Here is a 15771-nt window from a genome sequence, read left to right as displayed (position 1 = left end):
AAAGCCTGTATCCTCTTGCAGATGCCTATGGATGTGAGCAATATCTGCCAACAGCTATAAAACCCCACACTTTCTTTCTTCATGCAAGCGTAAGAAGACAGACACATATTTATTTGTACTAATACTTTTAAGGTACTATTAGTTTTTCTCAGGTGCACATTATAACACAAAAATAGTGTAATACAGTATTAGGTATACATTCATACTCGTGAATTTACCAAATAAGGAAAAATCTCATTCTAAATCAATACAAGGGGTATAAAACAAAGTGTAGGGCTATAGGCACAGAACTACTGAGTGAAACATGTTTGGCTGTCAAGAGGGCAATGTGTGAAAACTGTAGCAGAATATTACTGAAGGATCTCTAAGAAAATCCAAAGAAATTCTGGATATGTGTAAAGGCTGGTAGTGGTACCAAAGTCAGTGGCCAGACTCCCATGGACAAGCCAGGGACTAAAAATGAAGGAAGCAAAGCAGAAGCAGAAATGATGAACTCAGATTTCAATTGTTCCTTTAAAAATGGAAATCCAGGCGTACTGCTCCAATTTAACTCTCGTTCTGCTGAAAAGATGACTGAAATCAGTATTAGTTTCTGTGAAGTTGAGAAATATCTAGAATTGCTATAAAAAAAAATAAAACAACCTTGCTCAGCTGTTGGAATAAAAGCAGAGGTCACACCTGTTTATGAGAAGGATAGCAGAAGTATTCACAGAACTGCTACCCAATGTCCTTTACATCAATGTGTTGTAGTTTCTATGTAAAGATATATCTCAAACAGAATGACCTCATCCATGCCAACCAGCATGGATTCCAAAAACATTAATTATGTGAAACCCAACTCTAAATTTGCTCACATAGTATAGGCTCAGTATCATACCACTATAAAAGGCACAGTCATATGGGATATCAAGGTAAATTTGATACTGGATGAGGGATTTCTTGGTAAGGATAGCACAGCATGTTATCTTGAATGGAGAATTGTATTAGTTGTATGAGTAACTTTGGCTGTCTCCCAAGAAAGCATGTTGAGACCCTTGCTGTTGTATATCAATAACTTGCAGCCAATATTAATATAACCTCAGACTTTTCACAGATGTTGCAGTTATCTATAATCAAGTGCTGTCTAAAAAAAGATGCACAAATATTCAGTCTGAACTTGACAAGATTTCAAAGTGGTGCAAAGATTGTCAATTTGCTTTAAACGTATAGAAATCTAGAATTTGTGCACATCATAATAGAAAAAACATGTACTGTCTTACGATAACAGCATCAATAAGTCACAATTGGAATCAGTCACCTCATATAATTACATAGGTGTTACAGTTTGTAGGGATACAAAAAGGAATGATCACTCAGACTCAATCATTGGTAAGCAGGCCGCATAGTTCAGTTCAATGGTAGAATATTAGGGAAATGCAATCAGTCTACAAAGGAGATCCCTTACAAATCACTATGTAGACCATTCTCGAATACTGCTCAATTGTGTGGAACCTCTGCCAGACAGTACTAATGGGGGATATTAAACATATACATAAAAGGACAGTACAATTGCCACAGGTTTGTCTGACCTGTGGTAGAGTGTCACAGAGTCACAGAGATGCTGAAGAAACTGAACTGGGAGACACTTGAATATAGATGCAAACTGTCCCAAGAAAGCCTGCTTGGAATGTTCCAAGAACCAACTCTAAATCATGAACCTAAGAATATACTACAACCCTCCTACATATTGTCCCCATAGGGACTGTGAAGACAAGACTATGTTAATTACAGCTCACATGGAGGCATTTAAACAATCATTCTACCTGTACTCCACACATGGAGTGGGAGTAACCCTTATAACTGGTACAATGGGAAGTACCCTCTACCATGCACTTTGCAGTGGTTTGCAGAATATGGATGTAGATATGCAAATACACATGATACCTACAACAGAACAACAGCTCGTATATCAAAATTCAAATACGAGACAAGCATCAGAGTAAATAGCACATTCAAAATAGAAAATAAACATGACAAACAGAAAATTTCAACATTAAAAATAGAAAATAAACACCACAGTAAACACTGTTCATTCATTTATCCACATGCATTATTGTGCACTGACATTAGGTATGCAGTTTTGTTTGATATCTCAATAGCAGAATCACTACGTTCAAAATTTCAGTAGTTGTATGACTACTTGAAAATGTTTTTGCAGTTTTTTAACAATTAGAAACATATATGCAGCAGTGCATCCTTTCTTACAAAACAATTATTTAGAAATAAATGAGTACAACTTCTAATATGACTGGATAGCTAGTTTACATTATATTATCATTACACTGTACTATCAGTTATTGATTATTTTTGTTGTTCTAATAAATTGGATGGATAAAAATTTACCCACTAGGCAGTGGCAGCAGAAAACAAATATAGTAATTATGGAAATATGCAAGCTTTCTGGGCCAGTGGCTTCTTATTTGGGCAAAGGATTGTAGGAGAAGAAAGAGGAATGAAGAAAACGGACTGGCAAATGGAAAAGTTGTGCAGAATCCCAGATCAGGGGGCACTTACCAGAAAAATCTCAGATCAAAACTAATATTTAAAAACAAAGCCTTTGAGGAAATCTGCCAGGTATGATGGCCAGCATGGTCCTGATGAAAAAATATTTGTTCGAAGAAATTTGTACAGAAATTGTGACTATTAATGTTGTACCCTTAGAAAAAGATGCAAGAATCCAGAAAATCTCATAGATAATGACAGAAGGAAACAAACCAACAATGCGACTAAGTGAGGTAAGAAATAAAGGGAAAGTTAATAATGGTGCTGGAGAAAGCTTATAAGATGTGGTGGTCAGGAAGAGACAAAAGAGGAAAGGGTATTGCAGTAACAGTAGCTAAAGAACTAGCAAACAAAGTACTCAAAGTAGAAAGAGTAAGTGATAGAATAATTAAATTTAAAATAATGATGGAAGGAAATATTCTTGATGTATTCCAGGTTTATGCTCCTCAAATATGACGTGAAATAGATGAGAAGGAAGAGTTTATCAATAAACTGGAAGATGCTGAAACAACTAACAAGACTTCGATTATAGGAGACTTTAAGGCTAGAGTTGGGAATGATAAAAGAGGATATGTAACAGTTATAGGAAGTCACAGACATTATGAGAGAAATGAGGAAGGTGAGGTATTACTAGCCACATGTGTGAAAAATAAATGAATAATTAACAATACATGGTATAAGAAAAGAGAAATTCACAAGTTTACCAGATAAAGTTGGAACTTGGAATAGAAATCTGTAAGACACTGTATAATAATAACTGAAGAAATCAGAAGATGCTGACAGAAGTGAAAGTGATACCAATCTTTAATCTTGAAGAAGACCATAGACTTTTTGTAGGAACACCAAAAAACTTCAGAAAAGGTACCTATGAGGGGAAAAGAGAGGCAAAAATTTAATGCTGAAAACTGAAATATAGAGAAACACAAGACATATACAGGGTGAAGATTGAGACTCAGCTTCCTACAGATGAGAAGAAGGATGTGGAGGAAGAATGAAGCAGGTTCAAACAGATCCTAGTCAATGCAGCAGAAGAAATATGTGGAAGGATGTCAACAATAGGGCCATTCCATGGCAAGTGGTCAAGTTTAGAAAAAAAGTTCCCACATGAACATCACAGGCTGCACTTAAATTTTATGTGAACATTTGCAGATGTTTCCAATGAATGATGGCAAAGTTTTACTTTTGCCAATCTAATACTTGTAGAGGTATGGTCATTTGTTTGAACCCATAATGCAGCCATAAGTTTTTTGCAACTTTGAGACATAATATCTACGGTAACATTTTATTGAAAGAAACAAAACTAGGTCATCTTGTATAACTTACTGCATTCTCCTAAAGAAAATAAGAAAAAAACATTTACTGGGCAATTTGCAGATGGATAAGTTGAAGCAAAGTTGGCTGCAAAAATATACTCCTGAAAAAATTGTGAAGTTTAGCTTATTATATCTCAGGAATTGCAGGCCACACCTGACACGTTGCATATAATAACTTACCAATGCAGGGTCTTAGAATATAAACTTTCATCCTTCCACTGCTTTCTAATAGTTTACTGCCTGAGGGCAAAGTTGATGATCTTTCTAAAAATGCCAAAAATGGCTATTTTTGATCCAGTGTTTCAAGAAAGATTCTTTTGAATACTCTTTTAAGCTGTTTTCATTTGCATAATACTTCAAACAAAAGTTATGTCATCACATTTGTTGACTTTAAAAAAGCATATGACAGTATAGACCAAGAATCCCTTTTTGAAGTGTTAGCAGAATTTGGACTAGACAAAAGACAACAAACATCATAAAAGAAATACTCACGGAGACCAAATCCAAAGTAAAATTAATGGGAGAAATAAGCACAGAATTTGAAATAGACACAGGAGTACATCAAGGGGATGGACTGTCCCCAGTACTCTTCAATTGTGCTCTTAAAAAAGTTGTTCAAGAATGGAGAAAAGCAGGTGCACCAGCACACAGACCAAAATGTAAGGGCATAGAATTAGACTGTTTAGCATTTACTGACAACATGGCACTGATCACTCAAGACATTACTGATACACAGAAACAGCTAGAATTATTACAAGAACAGGCAGCAAAAATAGGATTAGAAATTTCATTTGAAAAAACAAAATTTATGACTGACATCAAAGATGCACCTTCTGATCTCAAAATTGGGAATAACTACATCTCTTGAGTAAAAGAACTTAAATATTTAGGTGAATGGATTGCAGAAAATTGTAATGAAAAGAAATCTGTCAGATCAAGAGTCCAAAAAATGGAGATGGTATTTCAGTTAACAAAAAACTTTTACAACAAAAAGAGTCTTTCATGGAACTGCAAAATACAACACTACACAACCTTAATTAAACCCGAAGCTCTCTATGCATCTGAGACACAAAATCTTCAACATGGAATACTAAAAGTGGAATCAGAAGCGAAAGAACATAAAATAATGAGGAAAATCCTAGAACCAAGAACTAAAGATGGTGTGCAATGTCCAAAACCCAATGCAGAAACATATAAAAATATCTCCAAAATAACAGCACAATGTGCATGAGAAGACTCCGATTCATAGGGCTTTTAGAAAGAATGGACTCAAACAGATTAACGCACAGAATCCACACATTTTTAAAGAACAAAACTACAAGACTGAACTGGTACAAACAGATGGAAAAAGACCTGAGAGAATTAGGGTCTCTAAATGTACATGACAGAAATGAAATCAGAAAAATCACAAACATACAGGGTTTTGAGGAAGATGAGAGGAAAATTAACTGACATACATGGTCTGCGCAATGAAAATTAGCCCATTCATTGTGTATGAAGGAATACCGGGCAAAAAGGAAGGCCAACAAATGTGGATTATGTGTAGTCCTAAGTGATACATCCACAAAGACGACGAAGAAGAAGAAGAAAGAACATGTTCTAAAGCATCTAAAAACTATATCTGGTTTTGCAACATGAGTGTATAAGGTCCTAAAAAGCCAATGGTAAGGTGGAGATGGATTGGAGATGGGCCCATATTCTGCTGGTACTCAAATTAAATCTGACTTCTTTTATTATGTTCTACAATTGTTTAGTACCATCTGTGGAAGACAAAAGTCTTGATGACTAGCTAGTGTCTTGAGACAGAAAATCTGCAAGTAAGTAGGCCTTTTTTTTTTTTTTTTTTTTTTTTTTTTGCATCTCTAAAGCATTCAGCTCAACAAAATTCTTTTTAATTAAAAATTGAATGGACTAAAGAATCCAATAAAATGGATAGTTTTCTCTTTTTTATGGCTCTAATAATTTGTGGCAATCACATCAGAAAAGTGAAATTTTTTGGGGTCTGTGTTACATAATAATCCCATAGTGACATCATCTGGCCTGCTGTGTAGTTTTCCTCATGACATTCTACAGAAAATTAAGTAAACCTGTAAAACATTCAAGTACCCTAGCTTGAAGTAAACACAAGCTTAGGACCCTACAAGAGACCTCTTCTGACACTTATAGAAACGTATCATCAGCTTGGAATCCTGTGTAAAGAAACCTGTATCAGGTTAGGGAACTTGTGGTGAAGAAACTCGCCCATGGCTGCTGTTGTACAGCTATTGGGCATGGCCTCTGTGGTGATGGTGATGCTGGTTTTCTCACATTAAAAGGTACCAGTAGTGTTTAAGCCACCATGCACCAGACCAACAAATTTTTACGGTTTTTCATTTGTACACTAATGTTCCACATTAACCACAAACCATACAAACACAAAGTACACTGTACTTTAACCCATAATTAAACTAGCATATCAATAGCATTATACAATAAACAGACATACTACAAAATCTCTTCAGCATGAATCCATTCCAAGAAAGTCAGGAAGACTGCTACAAACATCACCAAAATTTACACAGTGTGACAGTGGTGTAAAACCTGCAAGCTATTTATACACTGTGTGCTGCAGCCATTGTGCAACAATTCTACCACCATGATCACAGAGGAAACAGAAAGAGAAGATCTGCAGATGTTGAACATAGAGAAAGCTGTACAAGAAATGAAAAATGGCAAAATTCCTAGAGTAGATGACATCACAGTGGAAATGATCAAAGTTGCAGAACCTGTTAGAAGTTCAGTAGCTGGATTGAATAATGAGGATAGTACAGATATATGGAAAGATTCTTGATAACTGCACAAAGGCAATTATTGCATCTATATTTAAGAAGAATAACATTGCACTCTGTGAGAATTACTGAGGAATAGAACTATTGTGCCACTGCATGAAAATTTATGAAAAGATAATTTTACAGAAAATCAGGAATAAGACAGAACCACAATTAAGAGGAGGACAACAAGAATTTCAACCTGGAAGATCAACTATAGATGCCATGTCTACAGTAATACAGATTGCAGAAAAGAACTGGGAATTTGGGGAAGACATTTTTGTTGCATTCATGGACATAAAAAAGGCTTATGACACTGTTAAAAGGGAAGAGATATGGCAAGGTATGAATAGATTGGAATTGTCAAAAGGAATGCAACTGAGAATCAGAAGCAAGGCCAACCACTGCTTGAACTGTGTTATGACAGGTGACAAAAAATCAGAATAGTTCAGAAAGGACAGAGGGGTTCAGCAAGGAAGTGTGCTCTCACCAGTGCTATTTAATATAGTCATGATGACATCATAAGGAAAGTTCACCAAGGGCCAATAGCAAATGATATGAAAATCATATCATATACAGACAATATGATGATTTGAGAAGAAAAGGAGCAGAAACTGGAAGAATAACTAAATACTCAGCAGAGAGCAATTGAAGAAGCAGGCATGGAAATAAACTTGACAAAACGTACCTTAATAAAAGAAAAAAATGAAGGATGTAAGTTGTAATGGAAAAATTGTTAAACAATCAGGTGCTTTCAAGTATCTGGGAAGCAAATTAACAACAAAAGGAAACATCAAGGATGAAATTTTGGAGAGAATAGAAAATTGTTCAAAATTTTATTATTATGAATAGTAGAAATTGAAAAACACCTGTCACAGTGAAGTTCATGATATACATGTCGTGTTACCTGCTAATTTTGACCTATGGATCAGAATGTTGGAACTGAGCAGAATACAAGCAACAGAGATGCACTTGCTATGAGGGATAGGACGAGGAACAAAACAATATGGAACACCCTTCAGATCAATGCCCTAAAAAAAAGTAAGGAGAAACAGGCTTAAATGGTTTGGCTATGTGAAAAGAATGGAACAAGAAAGACTTCCAAGAAGAACCCTAGAACAGTCAGAAACTAGATGAATACCAACTAGGAGACCATGATCAAGATGGAATGATAAGGTAAGGGATGACATGAAACAAAGAGGACTGCAATGGGAGGAGATGCTGAATGACAGACTGGGGGGATAGATAATCTTGATGAGGATCTGTGAACGATCTATATTGGCATAAATATTTCAACAAGAAGAAGATGATGTAACTGAGTTTCTGATGAATGATGTTTGTATGTAAATTAATAAACAGTCACCAGTTACCTGCTGCTGGCAAGTACACATCACTACTGCCACATAGGATTTTAGTCATCGTTGTACTCTTTGGAGGACAATACTGATGACTTAAAACTTTCTGCAGCGAAAGAGGGGGTGGTGGACAGCAAAATTTTGGTCATTGCTGAGCACAGTCATACAACAGCTGTAGTTGATTTTCACTTTGCTACTCATTCATTACCCTTGGGACCCTCCCATGAATTATGGAACTTGCCAAAGTGGGGTGGCTTGTCTGCTTCAGTGTTACAGATAGCAGTACTGTAGGTGCAACCACAATGGAGGTATATCAGTAGAGATGCTAGACAAACCTGTGGCTCCTGAATAGGGACAGCAGCCTTTCCAGTAACTGTGCAGGCAGCAATCTGGATGACTGACTGATCTGGCCTTTTAACACTCAGCAAACATGGCTTTACTACATTGGTAGTATGAACTCCTGAAAGCAAGGGGAAACTGCAGATGTTATTTTTCACAAGCAATGGAATGCCGTCCTACTGTATGGCTTAACTGACGGCATCCTCCTGAAGACAATACTGCAGAGGTAAAATAGTCCTCCATTTGAATCTACAAGCAGGGGCCACTCAGGAGAATGTGGCCATAATGAAAAATAAAACTAGTGTTCTATGGATTGGAGTATGGACTGTTAGATTTCTTAATCGGGTAGTTAGGTTAGAGATTTAAAAGGGAAATATCAATCTGACATTTACCATTTTTTGTCTTTAATGCATTAGAGTTATGTCTAAAGTCACTGAATTTCTTACAAAAGCCTCATTTTGCAGAAATTGTGCATCCAGAACTTGTCACTGATACATCAGAAAAGCAAGATTCCTTCTATACTCATCTGAACATCATTATTCCAATCCTGTCAGGAATAATATGCACAGTGGCAGCATCAATCTGTGTTTGCATTGTTGTCCATAGAAGGTAAATGGATTGGAAATAAATAAAACGCTATTTTTAGTCTTTATAAAGCAATTAAAATTGCAGTTTTTGAATGTCTATTTAATATAAATTTGGAAAGCCTCATTTTCAAAATATTTGCAGGCACTATGCAGGATACAAACAAGGTGATACTGGCTTTGGTGCAAAATCACTTGCAGAACTTGAAAATCAGCGAAACAGTGACCAACAAAGTGGAGGACACCTACAGGGAGGGCAGTTGTATTCACCATCTCCAGCCAGAAAAGGAGACTCTTCTCTCAGTGGCCAAAAGGGCAGTGATACATCAGGTATGTTGCTTGGATTAAAAATAATTTGTTATGTTTGCAAGCATGCACAAGTGTACTGTTGCATGTTTCAGGCACACACACACACACACACACACACACACACACACACACACACAAATGAGAGAGAGAGAAGTGAGGGAAGGAGAGGGAGTATAGGAGAGATAGGGTGGGAGGGAGGAGCAGGAAGGGAGGAGGTGCTGCAGCTATACAGCATATGTAGATAATAATATGAAGAAGGCTCACACAAGCACTCATTCCTCTCTTAGTTCACTGCAGTATTAAGACACACCAGTAGTTTCCTTGGATTTGTTTTGTAATGCCATTAACCAGTGTCGTCATATGGCACACTGACCATACTGATGATAATATTTTGAAAATGCAAGGACAGAAATGACAGATTGCCAGGGACTATTATGCAGAACTAATGATAATCAAATAAGGTAAGTCATTTGTCCAAAATGTCCTTATAATCAGAAGCTTTCCTGATACTAAAGGATCCATGCATTTGGCAAAGATGCATACCCATACCATAAAATTTCCTCCTCCATGCTTCACGGCTGGTATATTACAGTGTTGATTCCACCTTTTACCTGTAGTATGATCAACATGCTCAGTATTCTGTAGCAAAGGCAAATCTCTTCTTCCTATCTAAGTATGGCTTTCTACCAAATCTGATCATGAAGTTCATGTTTTACTGTAGAGACATGAACTTCCATGCCATAAAGCATGTTCAGACCACCAATAATCGGTATTCTGAGGATCTGAAGCAGACTGTCTTCTAACAATTCTGTCAATTTTGATGGTAGTTTCTCATGGCTGACCTTGTCATAGTTTGTTGCTCAGTTGGGCAAGGATTCTATAAATTTTGTTCCACACAAACACTAGATTTATAAATACTCCAAAAGTGTGACAAGTCCCAGCATATGTTTTACTTTATTTCAAACCCTGCAGCAAAGCCTCCATTAAATCTGTGTCATATTCTTTTCAGTTTGATTATTAAATCTGTGTCATATTCTTTTCATTTTGATTATGATATAATTCTCTGTAAATGACTGTGAATTTATCTTGAACAGGACACTTTCAAAATTAGGTAAAGAGGACTTCAAAATGCCAAAATACTTTTGACCTGCAGTTAATCTTTTTTCCTTGTCCTGCACATGCTTACTCTGCTGTGGAGACTCTGCTGTACAGTGGAAATGACACCAAATTCCACAATCCCTTATGGTCTTGAGTTGATCAGTTTGCTTACATGCTGGTAACTTTATTGCACAGAAATGCTTTGTCCATTCACTTAATGAACATTATTGTAGCATATATTGGTACCAGCAGTGTTGAGACACAGTAAGAAAGAGGGCCAACTGGAAGATCCACAGGAGGAAGAGAGAAGGAGAGCTAGAGGAAGGTAAGATGACATATACAGGAGACACTTCAAAGGAATAAGGTGGTTGAAGAAACCATTCTGGGGAAGACAAAGTGGCCTTGAAGGAGAGGAAGGAAGACAATCTTAACAGTGAAACTTGTCAAAAAAGTGATGTGGGGAGGAGGGGTGCCGGGAGAGGAAACATCTGTATTACTAAAATGCTATCCCAGAATCTAGACCAGTTGCAGGTTGCCTAACTAACAGCTTCCAGGCTAACAAAAATTTGATTTTCAGTCTTTTGTATAATTGATAACGGAATTTAAGACAATGTCATAAGCTACTCATTAAGAGGTATTATATTCACCTAGTATTTGAGAATGAGAGGACTTAGTCACTTCCAACCACTTTTACACATAATTTCATACCGTCATTAAACATTTTCCTTGCTGATACCCCATACAAAATGAACAAAGGAAAATGTTCATCGCTTACTACATTTTCATTATTCATGCAGTCAAGCTTCAGGAACAAGCATGACATTTTAATTTCTTACTTCTTTAGTACTAGCTCTATTCACAATGCACTTCATAGACAATATATCACTGAATGTACCTGCATAATATATCATTGTGTGGCACATAGTTCAGGAGATATGACGCTATAAACATTTAGATGCGTGAAAAATGAACTTTTCCACATAGTGAACACAGAATGCCATGGCCGCTAGTTGTACAAACAGCTATAGGCATGCGTGGGGAGAGTGCTAGGGATGAGGGTTACGGGCAGGCACTGTAGGGAAAATTCTGAGCACTGGAGGGGAAGTGCTATTCGAAACTGAAGCCTATGCTCACATCTTCTGTAAATGTTAAGTGTGGGGCCCTCCACACCCATAATTGCAAGATGGCCATTCAAAACGATCTACTGTCACCTCTGTTTTGGTTGGTATCTAAAAAGAATTTCACCAAAAATGTAGTGATTTATTTTTACCTGGCTTGTTAACCATTTGTAACTTTCAGAGAAGCATCATGAGTGGCAAATTTTGAGTAAAACGTACACATTTCTCTGGCTTCCATATTAAATTTGCTTCTTTTGCCAAAACACATCGGAATTTACACAGCCTCTCCTCACTAATATGTTGTGCAGATGTAGATGCAAAAGAATTCTGAAAATGCAGTTTATTAAATTTATTAAGTGAGGACCTGAGGAAAAATAAGGTCAGTAGCTTATGAAAATGCAGTTCTCAGTACAAAATAAACATGTAATGTCTTCACTTATGTTGTTCCAAAACCCATAGCATTTCTCATTTCACCAGCTATTGGTGACCATTCAAAATTGCATTCTTTCATAGAAAAAGTCTGTAGTTAGTTGAATAACACAATTTTTGCATAATAACCATGTCACAAAATACTCTGCTCTTTGCATGCTGTTATTTGCCAAAATATCCTTTTATGAAATATGAGGAATGCTTTTGTGTTAGCAGAAGAGCCAACACCATGTTATGAGTGGAGGCTGAAATGCACGTGTTTCAGCTCACACAGGCTGGCGTGAGGAGGAAAGAACTATACTGACGTGAGGTCTGGAACATGACAAGAAATGAGAATTTAGAAAGCAGACGTAATTAGTTTGATACCTAACTTTAATCCATTAATGATGAACATTGCTCTTGATGGTACATGATTCACAATATTATCTGTTCAGCATACATTCTTGAAGATCGTGATTATAGTAACTGAATATGGCACCTTGCTAGGTCGTAGCAAATTATGTAGCTGAAGGCTATGCTAAACTGTCGTCTCTGCAAATGAGAGCGTATGTAGACAGTGAACCATCACTAGCAAAGTCAGCTGTACAACTGGGGCAAGTGCTAGGGAGTCTCTCTAGACTAGACCTGCCATGTGGCAGCGCTTGGTCTGCAATCACTGATAGTGGCATCGCGCGGGTCCGACATATACTAATGGACCGCGGCCGATTTAAAGGCTACCACCTAGCAAGTGTGGTGTCTGCCAGTGACACCACAAATGCTGTGGATATTTCATTCTTGCTTTATCACTGGTGTGGCACAATCGCAAATGAGTGTGCTACGTCAGATCAGTTCTCTCGAAATTGGTGACAGACAGACCTCCAACTAAGTCTAAAGAACAATTTAATATGTTAGCTAAATTTCATACACTGCAACATATTATGTAATATGCACCAAATGCAAGATCATAGCAACCTCTATTTTTCATTACAAACTTCCTTTGAATTTTGCACAGTGTCTTACTTCCACATAAATATCACAATAACTATGACCATTAATGAAATGATGGGTACAGCATTATGAAACTGACATATAAAGCTATAAGTAAAGCAAAAATGGATTTTTTTACCAAGGAGTTACTGTAAAATCGTTTGGGAAATACTGCAGGGCATGTGCCTCGATTCTGTCATCACTGACTGGCCGAGAAGTTTCAGACGCTGTTGGCCTCCCATCCCAAACAAATAAACAAATGAACTCGCCCACCTCTTTAAACAAAAACTGGTCACTGCTCATAGGCCACCATATACTGTGTGAGCTGTACAATGTAGCACAAATTACCCAGACTATATTCATCCAACATTTCACAATGGGACCACTTAGCAACTTCCGATAAACTTTAAGCATAATTTCAAAAATTTTTCTAACATACAAATATTTAATACATTACCTCATTTGTAAAGCAATCAGACATATGAAGCTGTTTAATAATGGGAGTTTGAGTCTTTAAAGAATTAGGGGTTTACTATTGGTGAAATAATATGGATTAAAAATGTACAGTTTCTAGAGCTAAGTGAAGCAGAGTAAGCTGTGAAACATCAAAGTACTCATAACAGCACAAAAAACTGTGGTTTAATACCGATGCAAAACAAATTAAATGTCAATGGTACAGAAAAATCAGATTTAATTATTAAAAAAGCAAAATGAGTAAGTTGAAGAATAGATGCTGATAAAAAGTATTAAGCTATCACCTAGCTCACCAAATTCTCATGCAATTGTATGCTGGGGTTTAAAAAAAGTCACCTATTCTTACAGGATAGCCACCTGTTTGCAGACAATTCAGCAGTTACTCAATGTGATTAACACTGGTTCTTATACATCTTTCAGTCCTCCTCCTTAATGAAACAGGAGTTCATGCAAATACACATGGCTGCCCTTGATTTCTCCATATGCATAAGAGACAAGTTCCTGTAATGTGTATCCATTTTCAATGGATCCCATTGCTTTTAAATGTCCCCATAGTCAGAAATCTAAGGGACTAAGGTCACATGAATGGGAATATCATGCTGCTGGGCATTCTTGACCAATACATCGCTCATTAAATGTTTGTGTTAGGTACTCTTGTGTAAGGCATCGAATATGGGGTGATACATAAACCACATCTGTTGTCTTCCTGCAAGGGTAATGTTCTCCAATTGCAGACAGAAACACTGGAGCACATTTCACTGTTCATGTTATTCACACACCGAGGAATCACCAATCTCATTCTGATGCCAGCAAGCCTCAAAAGATATGAAAGGAATAGCTGATATTGGAGACAGTTTTAAGTGCTATGTCTGACATCATCATCACTATCAGAAGGCTCAATACAAAAGCAAATGCAACCAATAATAAGTGAGCAATGAATGTCAAAGGCAAGGCAGTCAACACCATTAACACTGACCACTCTCTACGTAAGTGAAATGGCCCATGTCTCAAACACTATTTTTTCTGTGACTAATGCTATGTTTTCTATGAGTATGAAACACATTTTTAATACACCCTGTACATATGCTTTCACTCATCTGGTGTTTCCTTATACTCAGTAATTGATCAATCTGGCCAGGTTAAATTTTGTTTTAATAGAAAATAGGAATATCCTATGTGTCATAACTCACACTAATTCTGCAATTTAAAATGTTTCAATTTGATGACATCTTGCTTCATATTAATGAATAGGGTCAAAAGAACAATGTTAATACCAGGTCCATAAACACAATGGGGTTTGGGTTAGGTAAGAAAAACAGCTGCAATAAAAGTTTCAATTGAATTAACTTAATAATCCCAAAAGAAAGTTCAATGTGGGACAATTTTAAAATTCATTTCTCTTTATTATACTCTTTCATTATTCTCATGCAACCAAACATTACTCATTTAACAAATTTCATGCAGATTATGTCTCATAACTTGTAAATATTTAAATACACAATCTATTAAGCAAATGTAAGCTACTGGTTGAACAAAATATTTATTTACTGCCAGTTGTAACCACACGGTCTTCAACAGTTATCATAATATATCAGCCTGTGGGGATATGTTGTAGTCATAACCACAGATTTGACACAAGCAATTGCAATGAAAACATGTAGGTCACAAACTGTGGGCCCTAATTCAAAACTTACCAGTTACTATCAAATAAATTATAGCTAACTGAAACCCTCAGCTGCCGACGGGTGTTGTTGATATACCTCGATGTGGACAGCTGAAAATGTGTGCCCCGACCGGGAATCGAACCCGGGATCTCCTGCTTACATGGCAGACGCTCTATCCATCTGAGCCACCGAGAACACAGATGAATAGCGCGACTGCAGGGACTTATCCCTTGCACGCTTCCCATGAGACTCACATTCCCAACTGTCCACAATTCTACATATGTAATGTACCTTATAGACATTTGCCCATTCACTCATTACTCGCGCACCCTTAGGCGATTCCCGTAAGAGTTTGGGCAGCATGTGCGCATTCGCACAGACGAAGGTCAATGGCTGGGTAGCCTTTAACTATATACATGAAGACAGTAACTGTTCTCGAAAGAACAGATTACTGTTGATGACCGTGCAGCTTTTCCCTGGAATAAATGATGACTAACTGAAACCCTCAGCTGCCGACAGGTGTTGTTGATATACCTCGATGTGGACAGCTGAAAATGTGTGCTCCAACCGGGAATCAAACCCGGGATCTCCTCCTTACATGGCAGACGCTCTATCCATCTGAGCCACCGAGGACACAGATGAATAGTGTGACTGCAGGGACTTATTCCTTGCACGCTTCCCGTGAGACTCACATTCGCAACTGTCCACAATTCTACATATGTAATGTACCTTATAGACATTTGCCCATTCACTCATTACTCGCGCACGCTTTGG

At 37.2% G+C, this 15771-nt stretch overlaps 1 protein-coding gene and 1 non-coding gene across 2 annotated transcripts in view; one reads left to right on the top strand and one right to left on the bottom strand.

Annotated features, from left to right (window-relative positions):
• LOC124799311 (Down syndrome cell adhesion molecule-like protein Dscam2) overlaps nt 1–15771 on the top strand; it is a 250854-nt gene that overhangs the window by 158147 nt on the left and 76936 nt on the right. The window contains exons 15-16 of the mRNA XM_047262898.1: nt 8820–8964; nt 9085–9269. Of these exons, the coding sequence (XP_047118854.1) occupies nt 8820–8964; nt 9085–9269 (330 nt within the window). The remainder of the gene's footprint in view (nt 1–8819; nt 8965–9084; nt 9270–15771) is intronic.
• Trnat-ugu lies at nt 15119–15193 on the bottom strand. The gene has a single exon. It is a non-coding gene; the product is annotated as a tRNA-Thr (tRNA).

This window comes from Schistocerca piceifrons, chromosome 5 (assembly GCF_021461385.2).
Source record: "Schistocerca piceifrons isolate TAMUIC-IGC-003096 chromosome 5, iqSchPice1.1, whole genome shotgun sequence".
NCBI lineage: Eukaryota > Metazoa > Arthropoda > Insecta > Orthoptera > Acrididae > Schistocerca > Schistocerca piceifrons.
Note: the sequence above shows the minus strand (reverse complement) of the source record. Positions and strands in the feature narration are given on the sequence as shown.